Raw genomic sequence first — 15885 nt, 5'->3', positions numbered from 1 at the left:
ATTTTAACATAATCATCAGCAACATGTTATTATTTTAGTTATTATGTTAGGAAAAGACAATTTTAAATCTGAATTTGTCTTATTCTTAGGGGTACTACATGATTTCGTAGGTTCTGTCAGCGAAGGAACTTGCTGAAATAGCCTCTCCAAAATATCTTACAAGAATACTTCTCCACTACAGTACCTGGGAATCTACCGACAGAAATGCTTTTAAGGAAGTCCTTTATAAAATGTTAATACTTCAGGAAGAGGGAATGTGGGTTTTAGCCATTAGCAACTCAGCAGGGATTAGTTTACCACACTAGGCAGGAAAGACTGGGCTGAACTAAGGAAATGCAATGTTGGATAGGTGAGAAAGAAGGTTCTAGCTTAAAGAGTGGTGTCTGTTGGGGGTGGAGGTCTTAGGTGGGGTCTTCAGTGCCCCTTGGAAACTAGGTACCATTTCAGTATCAAGAGGGGAAAAGGGAAATTAGTCGAAGAGGAGAGGGACATAGAGAAGAAGAGAGAATTGTTTACTTCACAAAACTGTTTAGGGTCAACCTTGTTAATAACAAGAGTTACTGAAATGGCTTAAATAAAGCTGTAGTCAAGTCTTGCCTAAAAAATTTTAAGGTTATAAGTCCTAACATATTTTATGTAAAATGACTATGGATACTAATATAGAAGAAAACTATATATTTCATATATTTATATATATTTAGGTATATATATATCTCCCTTTTTGTTTGAAGTTAAAGCTGACGACAGTCAGAATGCATGACTGTCTGGGGTGCTCATTTCTAGGTTGCAACTGTTTCTAGTGATGTGGAAGGCCGGTATCAAGTCATTGCATGTTTATAAAACTGCTGGTTGGGTTTCCCCTGGAGAGGAAATATTTCATTGGCGCGTTAGTGCAGAACCCGGTAAAGGTAGGTGAAATGTTTTTATAATTGCCACCAGGAAAAAGAGAGAGCCCAGGAGGATTCTTCTGCCCAAGGGAGCTCCTCCCTGGTTATAACCTAATTTGTTGGATGTATGTGGACCAGATGGGTGGAATTAAACCTTCTCAGGTGTTGTGGTTAGATTGTTTTAAAATGTCTGGAGACTCCTGGAAATGCGAGAAGTCATATTTCTCTTTCAAAGGACCATCCTCTTGTGATTCAAATGTGGGCTTTTGAAACTGAAACTATAAGTCTTGTGGCTATAGGGTGGGGTCTCCTTGTTTTCCTTCTTCCCCTATTGGGCTGTACTATAGGAAGATGGCAAAATTCTTAATTTATGTTTGTGTTTTGATAAACCTGGCTCTAAGGTAGTTGGATAGGGGACTGGAGGCTAGTTAGTCATTGAAGAAGGCCCTTGCTTTCTATAGATCTTCTACCCTGAACAACTGGCCATCCCAATCTTCTTGTTACAGTCGTTCAGAGCATATATGCATCTGTCTGCCTGTGGTATTGTGAAAATAAGCTACAGAAAAATCTCAGGAGGCTGTCTCAGTAAATTGAAAGCTGGCGGGGCAAAAAAACCATATAGGCAAGAGGGAGGTATTATATGTAAGGTAAAAGAATACAAAACATATATCTTAAATGAACTCTGAAATACAAGAAATAAATATAAGCGTCATCTGAAATTGTTCCCTGAACAATTGTTCCCTGAAGAAGCTAGACCAAATGCAGTTCCTTATCCATGGTAGGCACTGAATTGTCTGGAAACAACACGCTGCTGTGGTCAAGAAAGTTAAAAAGATAAGCCCTCTCATTCATCCTGGGCAATGAAATAGGACATACCTACACCTGAAACACGATGTGCTTAGCTTGAAGATAAGTCTAATGAAGTTGGAGCCAGTCAAGAGGGGACTAGCTGAAAGATTCAAGATTAGGGTTTCCACATCTCTCCCATAAAAAGCTACTGAAATGGCAGAATTCTGCAGTGTAAACAGTAGAAGGATGATGTTATGGTTGAATTGTGTCCCCCTAAAATTCATATACTAAAATCATAACCCTCAGTACCTCAGAATGTGGCTATATTTGGAGATAGGACCTTTAAAGAGGTAATTAAATTAAATGGGGTCCCTAGGGTGGGTGCTAATCAGTGTGACTGGTATAAGGACTGGTGTCCTTGTAAGAAGAGATTGGGACACAGAGACAGACACCAGACACCTGCATGCACAGACAGATGACTATGCGAAGTCACAAGGAGAAGATGGTCATCCACAAGCCAAGGCAAGAGGCCTTAGAAGAAACAAACCCTGCCAACACCTTCATCTTGGACTTCCAGCCTCCAGAACCGTGAGAAAATAAATTTCTGTTGTTTAAGCCACCCAGTTTGTGGTATATTGTTATGGCAGCCCTAGCAAACTAATACAGATGAGAACAGATATGATTAAATGAGTTAAAATCATGAAGGGTCAAGGAAAGGATGTGATTATCTCAGGATACCTCTAGGTCAGAGTTTCTTAAAGCATGGTCTGTATACCCTACCTGCATCAGAGCCACCTATGACACTTTTTAAAAAGCATGTTCTCAGGCCCCTCTGGACCTAGAGTATTAAAATTTTCTGGTATGAGGTCCAAGAATCTTTTTTGTAGTGATGTTTTGCATGCTGAAGTTTGACACCCACTGCGCAAGGTCTTGCCCAACCTCTGGCCCTTTTCTGGGCATGACTGAGTGGTACTAATTCCAACTCAGCAAGTGCTGGAGTATCTGAAGCTCTGGCAGATGCTCTGTGATCCAGGAACCGGGTACAGATCACATGGTAGGTTATCTCTCTCCAGGTGTCAGCCAGTGTTTGCCAGTATGTGAGGAATGCTGAATGGGATGGACCTAATGGAATCTTAGGGGAGTTTATTCTTGATTCTTGGAAGAATATATGCCTTACCTGTCTTACCCACTTAAGAGTATAATGATATATTTTAAACAATAATCTACAGTACATATATTATTTCTCTCATGAGATTTATTTAAAGATTCTATTGCCTGGCACCTAAATTCTCAGAGGAAATACAAGGAATAGAAAGGTCATATTTAACTTTTCCATTGCTATACATCATTTGATCTTATATAGAAAGATCTCTGACAAGGTCTGTGCCTTTTTATGCCCTGTACAGTTAGAATATAATATTGGTGAAATAGATAAGCAACATATATAAATAAAAACAAATGAATAATAAATGGAAAGAAATCTAATAAATTATTTCAGCCAGGCTCTGTGCTTTCATATTTCCTCATCACCCAAGGGAATAGAAATAGAATATATTCTTTCACATGTTCGTAAGGCGAGTTTTCTTTTCTTCATCTGTGAGCCAAAGAGGAGCTGAAGTTAAGGGTTGAGAGAGAGAGAGAGAGAGAGAGAGAGAAAGAGAGAGAAGTCGTTGAGAGTCCAAAACAAACACAGTGATAAACATTTTATAGGCGGAATAAGTGGCATTCTGAGTTAAACATGGCAGTTCACTAGGAACACAAAAAAATGCGCACCCCCCTACCCCCATTTAAGGGATATAACAAGATTTTATAAGTTTTTTTTTTTTAATACTGAAATTTAGGTAGGTCATATGAGAATGTTCAGGTGGGCAGGCCATTGGACTATTTCTCTATTTTTCTTCTGGTGGTCCAACCTTTGAAACAGAATGCAGCTACAGTACCTCGGGAATAACCAGGCCTGTCCGGGGTACTTATGGCCACAAAATTTTGAGCACTTACTCAATGACTGTCACTGCCTACGTGCTTTTCCCTCCTTGACTAACTAAATTTCAGTGTCTCTGTGTGGACCGCTCATTTCCACTGGATTCTTTTGGGGGCGGAGGGGGCGAGAGAATGGATGGGGCATCATAATTGTCATTAATGTGTTTCCAGGTGCTTTCCAGGAACAAGAGTTCTGGCACTTAACATGAATTGATTTTAAACTCTAGACCTTAATACTCTGGGGAGATTCAGAAGAAAAGCCATGAGAGCAACTGGGTTTCATTAGGAAAGAAAAGAGGACATTCAGTCTTCAAGGAGACAGCTTTCCAGTTTGGGCAGCGATCGCGTTTGTCAGGAGAGAAAGCCTTAACAATGAAAAACGGCTGTTTTGGCTAAAAAGCGGCTCTCAATTTGGACCAAATCACTCGTGTGGTGTAAGGATTGGTGCTCATTCCTAGATCTTTCCGAGTGGCCCTCTTCCTCGGTCCCGGGCTGAGCCAAGTCCCGGCCTAGGGGCCAGGCAGCCCCAAGGGCCTCGATACGCGGACAGCGGGATCCCTGGCGCCGGCGGCGCCGGCAGCGCAGGCGGCGGGTTGAGCAGGCGGACGACGGCGGCCGCGCCTTCATTAGAGGGCGCTCTGGGGGCGGCTCTGCAGCAGTCCCGACTCCCGCCGCTTCCTCCCCGCCGCCCCTCCCCGTCAGCCCCGGCGAACGCGGCTGGGCCCTGGGGATCGAGTCTCGGCACCGCCGTGGACGGGGCGCGGGGCGCGCCGCAGCCGGAGCGGGGCCGGGCCCCGCCGCTCCTCCTTCCGCCTGCCATGCATTCTTCCGGCTCCTCTGGCTCCCGTAGCCCCAGCCGGGGCCGGGCCAGCCCGAGGTAACCCCAGGCTCGGTGGGCTCAGGCCCCGGGGCTGCGGCGGGCTGGGCCCGGGGAGGCGCTGGGGGGCCGGGGAAGGGGTGTCGTAGTCGCGTGGCCCGGGGAGGAGGCGGCGGCGGCGGCGGCGGCAGCGGCATGAGGGACGAGAGCGCGGTAGGCCCCAAGAAGGAGGCGGGGGTGCTGGGCATCCGCCCGCCTCCCCGGGACCCGCCCCGGTGACAGGTCTGGCCTCTGAGTCCCCGCCGTCCCTCTGTCCGCAGGCAGCCGCGAGGGGAGTAGGGCGTCCGCGCGCCCGCTCGCGCCGCGCCTCGGCCGCCGCTGCCGGGTCCATGACCGCGACCCCTCGGCCGGGGACACCCGCCGCCGCCGCCGCGCAGCACCGCGTCCCGGGCCGCCGACCCCCGGCCCCACCGTCTCCCGCGCTCCACCGCCCGCTGCCCGCGCCCGCCGAGGTGAGCCCGGCGCGCGGGCCGAGACCGCCGCCCTAACGCTTCCACATCGCGGAAATCGCGGCGGGCCCCACCCGCCCCCTGAGCTCTGCCGTCGCCTCCTCTTCCCTGCTTCTTTCATCATCCCTGGTTTCCCTGCCCTCTGGTCGGGGACGGTGCTCCTCATCCCTGGCCCTTTGCCTCCACCTCCTTCTGCTATTGCTCCCCTCCCCCTACTCCTGTCCTTAATCCTTTTTTCCTTATTATCGCCCACTTTCTTCCTCTCACCCTTTTGCCTTCTTTTCTGCCGCCCCCCTTTTTTTCTGTAAAAAAAAAAAAAAAGGAACACAAGACCCGATTTGCCGCAAATGAACAATTTTAACTTAACTCTTTTTGCTAACGCGAGAGACCTTTTAAAGGAATGAATCAGTGCAGGAAGGGTCGTGGTGAGGGTACCGAGGTCGCAGTGTCTGGGAGATTTGATCTAGAGGTCCCCGTTTTAGTCTTCTTTTCACTCGTATCGTCAGTTTGGAGATAACTGAGCGTGTGTGAAGCAAGTGGGTCTATTTTTCTTCGTTAAAGTCCAACAGAAGACTGCAGTCAGACGCGGTGCGGGCCGGCCACAGATTAGTTGGTGGGAATAGTGTTATCATTTGCTAAATATATTATGACATAGCTGTGCCTCCGTGAACAGCTCCCTTGACCTTGTGCGGCTCCTCCTCCCTTGCTCTCTGTCCCCCTCTGGAATTTCCCGGACAGATCGCCGAGGTAATACACTAGGAAAGCTTAGACCCTCGATTTTTTCATTTATTTTTGTGCTGGAGGTGATTTCTCTGTTGGTGACTATCTAGATGTGTTTAATCCATTTTCCTATTTAAATGAATTTTCTTTTCATCTCAGAAAGACAGGACAGTCTCCAATGTGAGAATGGCTGTGACTTTGGAAGAAGCTCCGTGGCTGGGCTGGATCTTGGTGAAAGCCCTGATGAGATTTGCCTTCATGGTCGCCAACAACCTGGTTGCTATTTCCTCCTACATCTGCTATGTAATTGTGCTTCAGCCCCTTCGACTGCTGGACAGTAAGCGGTTCTGGTATATTGAAGGAATCATGTACAAATGGCTTTTAGGAATGGTGGCTTCTTGGGGATGGTATGCTGGATATACAGGTAAGAGTGAGAGCACTTTTTTAATGCATATTAAAAATTTTGTAATGTTATGCTTAAGTCAGGAGCCATGATTTAAAAAAAAATATATATATATTACACTTTGGGTGGAAGATGCTTTGACTATTGAAAAAATAAATAGAAAACAATTCTATTGAGTTGTTTTTTTCCAGAATCCTAATTTAGGAAGAATGATATTTTCAGAAGTATAATTTCGTAATTATATATTGATAAATTCCTTAAATAATGTTTTAAAATGATTGACGTCTATTAAAACCAGTATGTGAAAGCTCTCCTAGAGGAGTAGGAGTGAGTTTTATAGGGCTTCAGGGCTTGGAAAATGAAGAGGTGAGATATTTAGCCCATAATCATTAGGCATTAAGAAAAAGTACTGAGCCCCATTTGTGCTAAGATAGTTTAATAAGTTTTTTCACAATGTGTCGTACTGTGTTCACATTTGAAGCCAAGCAAAAAATGGCTTTCTTTTCTGTTATGTGTTTCTTTTGTTTACTAGAATCTATGTTTTATCTCATAATTCTATATTAGAATATTAAGTATAAGAAATTAAGTTTTATCCCTGTTAAGCTAATTTATCTTCTAAGTGTCTTTTAGTAGATTTTTATTAATTCTATTCTGAAGCGAACTTTTAAAGAACCGAATAAGTAGTGTTTATTTTCTGTTTATAAGCCTTATGTGCTTTGAGAACTTATGCCCCTGCTGTGAAAATTCTGTATTGTTTATTATATTTATTTGACTTTTTTCCTCTAAGAATTAGGATAAAGAAAAAGGCACTGAGGTTTCTGGCATTTGTCTTAGACATTGAGACTTTATCATAGAATTCTATAGCTGATAAGCTCCTTAGAGATAGTGCCGCAGGTGCTGTAGGTCGTATCTTGGAAGAGTGAGGAGGGTACTCTGACGGTGGAACTGCACTGCAGTTCCCCATTGAAAATTTTCTGTCTCCCTCTTTCCTGCCCAGGCTACATCTCCAGATTTTATCCACACATGTGAGGGCACTGACAGCACACAGATTTTATGGAGTCTGACAGTCTCTTGCTAGATCAGAGTGCTCTTAGTTGCCCCAGATGAAGCTTTTTCTCCTTCTGTCAATGCCATTTATTATTCTGCAAGACCTGAAGCCTGGGGAATAGTGTAGGCATTGCTTCTTTGTTATGTGTCTTGTTGAGATCCCAGTGCTCTTTAGATACAGTAGGTGAACTTTGAGTCCTTTTTTTGGGACCTGGTGTAGCAGTAGTAGTGGGAGAGAAAAAAAATTAAGTTTTCATCTATGGTGTTGAATTCTTACCTGAGCTGCACTGCTGTCATAGAATTGCTTTGCTCTGTATAGTCTGAGCTTTCCCCAGTATGCTATGCGGTATGAGTGGCTTTGTTCTTTGCACAGTATACTTAAGTTTGCTTGTTTTAAATGAGCTCATAGTATTTTTAGATACAAGTTCTAGAAGTTCACTCTACTTAAAAATAATGAAATTACTGAAACACTTGTGCCTGTGTGTGTGTTTGTGGAATATTTGCATATAAGTATTAGCATGATGAGAAGCTTGAAAAAAATAATTTGGCACTTACCTTGAGATTGTGAGGAGTGCAGTGGTGCTGGTTGAAGTTAAAGTTAGTTATCCTATGGCCACAGCAAGGCTGCAGTGTATTTTTAAGCATATTTTCTTGGGGAGTCTCTTCCTTGCTGCCTATAGAACTACGCATTTTCTTTTGCCACCTGCTTGGAAGGTGGTCTTGGCATGATCTGCGTATTATAGTCTCTCTGAAGCATCTGCTCTTCTTCAAGCTACTGCTTTTTGACCATTTGATCAGTTGGTCTCATTTAAATATAGGATATTTTAGTATGTACATTTTAAATGGTCTTTCTATAAGCAGAATACTTCTAGAGGGTCTGGTCATAACAGAGCACAGTCAAAAGGTCAAACAGATGTAGGAATGACTTTTGTTGAAAGCCACGACTGGGTCTAAAGAAGCAAACATAAGCAAGGGTTGGTGAGCAGATGTTCCCAGAAGGGTCTAGGAAGTTGTATTAGGCTTTGTATAGATTATGTGTTTTATTTCTTACCTTTGCATCAAGAGGAGGGTGGGCCTAAGTTGTTTTTTTTCCCCTTTCCCTGTGCTTAAGTTTCACAGATGGAAAATTGAACGTTGCCAAAGGAATCCTGCTCAGCAGATCTAGTGTGTTCACGTTCTAGAATAAAAATTGCCAAACTTTGTTGAAAAGCCACTTCTGAGGAAACCTTAAATGTTAGTTAACTAAATATTAATTAGGAAGCTGAAAATTGAATATCGGTATAGAATATATTTTCAAATTGTGTCATTCTGTCTAAGGTAAGTCAATTACTCAGCTTTGCTGCTGAGGACTTAAGTTGATTATCTAATCTACACTGCCCCAAATGGTAGCTGCTAGCCATATATGGCTATTTAAATTTAAATTTATTAAAATGAAATAAATTTAAAACTCAGTTTCTCAGCCACACCAGTCACATTCCAAGTGCTCGGTATTGGTGGCTAGTGGCTACTGTATTGGACAGTGAGATAATAGAACACTTCCATCATCACAGAAAGTTCTACTGGATGGAGCTGATAAATAATAGGTATGACATTCTCCTTTTTCTTAGAAAAAAATGCATTTTATCTTTATAAAAGAATATTTTTCTCAACACAGTTCTAAACAGATTTCTTTTGGGGAGGGCAGGAAGATTTATTAAAGTTTTATAAAATTGTCCTTTAATTTGAGGCAAATGTCACAAAACATGAGTCCTTTAAACTCAGACATGCTTCTTGGATGGGGAATGGTGAGGCTAGTAAGCCCAAGAACTTGACTGAACGTTCTTATACTTAATCTGCGTTCTCAGAGCTGGAGTACTGTCTGTGGACACAGAGGAGGGAAAGGGATTTTCTGGTCTTTCTGCGTGTTTCTGACTTTACATCTGTTCAGGGGAATACATTTCTTGAAATAACTGAGAATGTTGGGGTTTCTTCATCTCTAATATGCAGCTAGGTAGTGATGATTGTTGTTATCATATTTCCTTTAGTGGGAAGTGCTGTATAAGTATCTTATATTGAGGAAAAGTTGCATACTGCCTTGCTCTCTTATTTCAAGAGCAAACCAAAAAAACCTATTACCTTAATTAATGATTCACTTCTACATGCTTCATTCAGATCTGGGATAAATCAGTACACTCCCCTGCCCTCAATTTAAGTGAAGATTGGCAAATATCAGTGAGAGATTTTGTTAAAATAAGATGTTTATTTTGATTTTCATTCACTTATTTTAATAAATTCATTGTTCCCCATCCAAACACATTTAATTAAAGTCTCTTACACAAAATAATTAAAAAATATTCAATGTAAGTGGAAGCTCCAGAATTTCTTGTGTAGAATGACGAGAGTCTTTTGGGCCACAGTCTGGCTGGAAGAGAGCTGAGGTGCCAGGGGACTTGCCACCAAGCCCCCTGTTTTTGCTTAGCAATAGCTGTTTCCCTTAGATCGGGTATTTACTTTAGAGAAAGCTGATGGAGATTAGGTTTAGCTTCCTCCCACTCCCCAAGTGACAGCTGTCATGGCTCTGTGTTAGTCTTTGGGGGTTATTTGATTATTTGATAGCGTTTTATTTTTTTTGCTGGGACATTCGTTGTGTGAGAAGAATAAATTATTAGGAATTATATCTGACTTTGACATTTTAGAGAGAGTTTTAAAATATATCTTCTAGAGCAGTATTTTTCCACCTTTGAGTCATAAACCAATTTAATGTGTCAAGATGAACATTTTAAAAAAGTGAAATAGAAAATAATTAAATAGAAAATATCAGAAGTGTATGTGTCTGTACTGGGTAGTGCTACAGAATACATTTTTTACTATGAGCCTGTCAACATTTGAAAGGCATTGTTCTCGTGGAAAGAGCACTGAAATTTAGGAGAATTCTGGGCATCAGCTGTCTTGATCTAGCCTTAACTTTAGCATCTCTTCTTAACTAGTAGGAGGGAGATCCTTACCTGCTCCGTGCCCACCGGGCTGTGAGCTCTCTATAGACAGAGATGTGGTCTTCTTTACAACCCTAGAGCCCGGTTCATTGCCTGGTACTCACAGGGTACTCTGTAAGTGTCTAAATATTTCTTCTTTCATTCTTGGTCCCAGCTGAGCTGCCTTAGCTGCCTGCCTTCCTGATCTTGATAACAGACCTTTCAGGAAGGTAGGCAGCTAAGGCAGCTCAGTCTGTAATCAAGATCATTGCAATCCACAGAATATAAACCCTGAACTGGATCATGTTTTTCACACACGTGCGCGCACACACACAAATGCCTACAATACCACATTTGTTAATTTAACACACCTTAATTGAGCTTATATTATGTGTGGGAACAGGTGCCCTGGAGGTGTTGAGATGCATAAAGACATAATCACTGACTTTAAGGAGTTCACAGTAGCCTTGGTGGGGAAGACAGTGCCAACAACAGTGAACACATCCTGATAAAATGCTCTAATGGAGATGTACCATGGGATGAAAGAGGAAGGGCTCCTGATCTCGCCCCAGGGGTAGGTGGTAGCAGAGAGGGAGTAGGGCATTTAGGAAAGGAGCAGCTTTACCATTCTTTTTTTTTTTTTCCATTAGGGAAATATTTCTCTGTGGGGCTAATTCTATCGTCAGCAATTATAATAGATTTAAAAGATTTGAATAATACATCAGTTTGAAATTTATATCTTTGTGATGATAATATTAGCTAACATTTATTGCAATCTAAGCCAAGCAGTGTGCTAAGCGTTTCAGTCATTTAATGCTCACGACAGTCTTATCAGGTTGATACTATTATTATCCCCCCTTTTATTATTGATGTTGAAATTGAAACAGATTTCACAATTACTTCCTCTTATGCATTAACTGAGTTGATGCTGCCACAAGTGTATTTTTGTATTTATAGAGCCGTTATTGACCTTTATATAATATTCCTAGAATGTTTCTTAATTTTTACTACCCATATTTTTGTTTCTGAGGCATGAAATCTCTTTCTGAAGCTACAGATCTTTAACACCTGAAAGCAATATTATAGCTGTGGCTTTCTGCAAGAGGTTTTAAAAAAAATTGTTGCTTCAACAGAATAATTTGTAGTATACTATAAATTTCATAAAATGCCACTTCCTTAAGATTCAGAGAACAACTCAAATTTTAGTATTTGAGTGCTTGACAGTAGATTGTCATAGAATAAGGAGTTACTGCATGCTTTTAGATTGACAGCTTATCTTGACATAAACCCAGGTGAGGAGTTTTCAGTAGTGTTTTGATTTTTATATGGAAAAAATTTTATATACCATTATACCATTTATATACCATTACCATTTTTATATGGAAAATTTTTTATATACCATTAAAGATAAATATTACTAAATTCTTTAAACTCAGAAATTTGATATCTAGTCTTATTTCAAAAACTGTATATAATTGAGTAATTTGTTATAGTTTTTAAAAATATATAAGGCATATTCATTCATGTACACATACCGTATACATGCACTATTACAGAAGCACATGAAACGTTATTTGCAGTTTTTGTTTATAGGTAAGACTTCAGATTCTGGAGTCAGAAAGAGCTGGGTCAAATAATTCTTACTTTCTTTTTTTTTACATTTGCCGTGTATATCTTTGCCCATCCTTTTGTTTTCAAACTATTTAAATTATTTTGATTTAGATAGATCTCTAAATCAGCATGGAGATAGGTTTTGCTTTATGAGTCAATTTGTCATTGTATTTTGTGTTTTCTGTTTTTAATTATATAAATGTTAAGTCTTTCACTGTGTAGTCTTTCTTTGCTTTTTTGTTCTTTTGATATTTAGAATGGTTTGTATTTTTGTCTTATTAGTTACTTTATAAGATATTTTAGTTCTCTATTCATAGTAACTATTAGCTGTTTTCTATGAAGAAAGGTAAAATTCTTTTAAAATACTCTCTTCTCTCTTCCCCTTTCTCTTCTGCATCACCCAGTTTCAGTCAATAGTGAATAGTATGTATTCACAATTGTATTTACATTTGCACTATTATGTGTGCTTTTACTTCTACTGCTTGATTTGTGAGCTTTAAGGCTATCTATTGACTCCCAGCTGTTACATCAAGGTAAGCAGTAAGTTTATTATACTTCCTGCTCCCTTTCTCCCTTCACCCAATTTTTGTTATTTGAATTTATACATTGTTATAGCCTATAATGTTTGTGTTCTACTTTATCACCTTTATCTCTTTCTGTTTTAGTCTTAATCTTTCAGTTAAATATATATAATGCTCACCCAAGCACTTTTGCAGAAGTTTTTCCCAGTTATCCTGCGGCTGGTAAAGTTTATCCTCTGGTAGTTTCTCAATAACGAGTCATGAAAATAATATGGCAATATTATTCTTACAGCATTTTCAGAACTTCTTTTTGTTGCTTTACACTTAGGATGGCTTAGCAGGTATAAAATCCTTGGCTCACTCTTTCTTTCCTTGAGTATCTTACAGGTGTTGTGCAGATGTATTCTGGCATTAAGTGTTGCTGTAGAGATGTGCGAAGCCAACTTGAATTTTTCCCCATGATTAATGATTTGATCTTTTTGCCTATTGGCCCCAAAAGATTCTCTCTTTGTCTCTAATATTTAGTAATTTTACTAGGATATGGTGGTGCAGGATATACTGGCACAGGTGTGCCTTTTAATATGTAGATTCAAATCTATTTTTATTTCAGGAAAGTTTTCTTTAATTATAACTTTAAATATTTATTTTGTTTGATCATTTTGGTTTTCTTTCTTGGTGACCCTAATTATATGTCTGTTGGATCTCCCTTTGTATATCTTTTTTGTTTATTATTTTCTCTTTAATCCTTTTAAACACTTTTTCATTTGTTTGTTTCTGTCTTTAATGTCTCTTACTGTGTCTTCTGCAATGTCTCTTTGTTCTGCTTTCAGTTTCTTCTTCATTTCTGTGATGCCTTTGTTTTTTCTTCTGTTTCTTCCTTGAGTTCTGCCAATTCATGCTTCCTTTGTTCCTGTTGTCTAGACAGTTCTTCCTTGAGTTCTTATTTTATTTATGCTTTGTGAGCTTCTTCATAGTGGGGTGGCTTCACTGATTTTCTTAAATTCATGCAAGAATATTCAGTTATAGTTTTTATCTTCTCCATTGTAATGTTTTTCTAGCAGTATTGTTTGGCAGCTGGTACGTTATGCTGCTTGTTTCTACCATTTTTCTTATAGTATCTCCAAGTCAGTGCTGTGCCAGTTACATTTCTATTCCCTGTGATTTAGTGAATTGGATTTTCCTCAGTTATTTGTAGGAGGTGTGGGTGGGGCCAAGGTATATTTCCAGATTTCTGCCTCAGAGATAGTTTTTTTTTACATATGGCGCCTGGGTGTGTTCTCTGTGTTGCCACAAGTCCTCTGCCTCTCCAAACCAGACTGAGTCTAGGAGGCTTTTTGCCACCAATTCTGGACTTCCCACTCCTTCCTTTGCAGCTGTGACTGGAGGGACACAGCCACAGCATGCCAGTGTAAATCCCTCTCCTTAAGAATGTGTGGTTTTGCTCTTGCTTTCTGAGATCTGCCATTATTGGGCCCTCCTCATCACATGCCACATGTTCTGTCTCTGCTCTCCACTCCCAATATAGATTCTGTCTGATATCAGCTTTGTTTGATCTCAGTCAGATCTCATGTATTTTGGAGTTTTTATATTTTTCTTTTTCTCCTAGGTTTGCTGGAAAAGTTTTGTGAGGTTTTCTTTTCCTCTTTCTCCTTGTTGCTATGTATATTTTCCAGGAAGATTCACGTCTATAACTCTACTGTGTTCATGCCAGAAAGTGCAACATAAGACTTTTATTCAACTATGTAATTATAATTCAGTCAACTCTGTCTCCATTCTAATGCATTACTAGTTGATTATTATAAAATGGAGACCAACTTTATTACATAATTAATTTTCTTTAAGGTCTGTCCAAAAGCAAGAAATAGCCTCCCCAAGGTTTTTTTCCTCCTAAACTGTTTTGGGTTTTGGTTCTCAAACTGTTTTGATTCTTGGAATACTTATCACTGGAGTATAGTTAAGATATCCACTCTGTTTCCACTTGGCTACAGTCAGAAAATGTCACCAAAATGAATGGAAGAAGTGAGTTACCTTTGATACTTGAGTAAGGAATATGAATGAAATGTAACATTACTACTGCTCTCTAGGGTCTGGTCTATAGACCACCTTGAAAACTTTAAGGATGACTAGTGCCCCCAAACTTTGAAAATATATTTATAGTATATTATAATGATTAAACATATTAAGCATATATATTAGTAAAATAAAAAGTGTATTATCTCTATTAAATATAGTATATTTATAGTTTATCCGTTACAAACTAGTTTCAAGAGTTTCTTTTCAGAGTTTGCAAACTAGTGGCCATATTCAGCAGCTGATGGGCTTTATTTGACCTTCGCAGTATTTCAACTTTTCTTTTAATTAGTTGCCAACATTTCAAAATTAGGGGGATTTCCCAAAACGTGAAAGATAAAACCAAGATTTCCAGCTCTTGAGAAATTAGAAATCTGGCTGTGTGGGGCTCTCACATCTGGCAGCAGTTTGCTGGAGCTGGGTGATGACCGCCTCCTTTAGATGGGCCTGTGCTCTCCACTTCACCCAAGAGCCCACGCCTTCCTTGTTTTACTCTGGACCTGCTTTGCTCGTTTACATTACCTGCCTGGACCCCAGAGGCTCAGATGATGTTCATTTAAAAATACTCAAGTAACAATTACTAGGCTATTTCTGCTGGGCATATGATAGTTTTGCATTTATATGCCTTAATAGTGCCTATATACTAATGAGTTCTACCATTTAAACTGAAAGCTTGTTAGTGACCTCAGCTGCTGATTTCATGTAGCAGAGGCATGCCATGAAAACTGAAAAATAAAGTTCCGTTAGTAAGAACTGTGGTCACGGGTTTTTCAAGTTTCATGTACCGTATTACTAGCCCAGTGAAATGTTTCCTGTTATTTGTGCACTCGTTAATTAGCAGAATGTCTCAATTCTTCTTTTGAATATAGTCATATAAAAATCTAGATTATTAAAAATTGGTTATTCTCTTTGCTTTTCATGTTTTGAATATGAAAAACAAAGCAAGTCTAGTTGATTTCTGTTTCTTTAAATTATAGTGCAGATAATTTTAAAATAGTGTTGTAAAAAACATGCATAAATTTTAGTTATGAGGTTATACTTTTTCTTAAGGTTTGGTAGATCTGATCAAGTTTTGATAGTAAAACACTTTTCCCCAAACTTTTTTCTTTCTTTTTTTTTGCGGTACGCGGGCCTCTCACTGTTGTGGCCTCTCCCGTTGCGGAGCACAGGCTCCGGACGCGCAGGCTCAGCGGCCATGGCTCATGGGCCTAGCCGCTCTGCGGCATGTGGGATCTTTCCAGGACCGGGGCACGAACCCGTGTCCCCTGCATCGGCAGGCGGACTCTCAACCACTGCGCCACCAGGGAAGCCCCAAACTTTTTTATTACTCATTAAACTTTAAGAAACCATTATGAATCAGGTATATAAACACATTTTGCATATGTTATTAACTTGGAGTTTACATTATTTGACACTTTAAGGGATAAAACATCTGTAAATTTAAACACATCAAGATGTTTTTGAATCATCAAAAGACTAAACTATGAACAATATAACTTTACTATATATGTTAAAAATTTATATATACATATATAAATTGAGATAGAATTCACATACCATAAATTTCACTATATTTAACA

General features: G+C 40.0%; 1 protein-coding gene across 4 annotated transcripts in view; it reads left to right on the top strand.

Moving 5' to 3' along the window:
* The first annotated feature begins 4262 nt into the window (after window positions 1–4262).
* LPGAT1 (lysophosphatidylglycerol acyltransferase 1) overlaps window positions 4263–15885 on the top strand; it is a 66188-nt gene continuing 54565 nt past the window's right edge. For 2 of the 4 annotated variants that reach the window (XR_013827007.1, XM_079912406.1), the window contains exons 1-2: window positions 4557–4985; window positions 5862–6126. Coding sequence is in view for 3 of the 4 variants with exons in the window: in XM_079912406.1 (XP_079768532.1) it covers window positions 4863–4985; window positions 5862–6126 (388 nt within the window). In the remaining variant the exon portion in view is untranslated. Of the gene's footprint in view, window positions 4534–4556; window positions 4986–5861; window positions 6127–15885 lie in introns of those variants that run through there. The other 2 variants (XM_079912407.1, XM_079912408.1) reach the window with 2 other exon arrangements.

The sequence above is a fragment of the Stenella coeruleoalba genome (genome assembly GCF_951394435.1).
Source record: "Stenella coeruleoalba genome assembly, chromosome: 1".
Classification (NCBI taxonomy): domain Eukaryota; kingdom Metazoa; phylum Chordata; class Mammalia; order Artiodactyla; family Delphinidae; genus Stenella; species Stenella coeruleoalba.
This window is presented reverse-complemented; position numbering and strand designations above follow the sequence as displayed.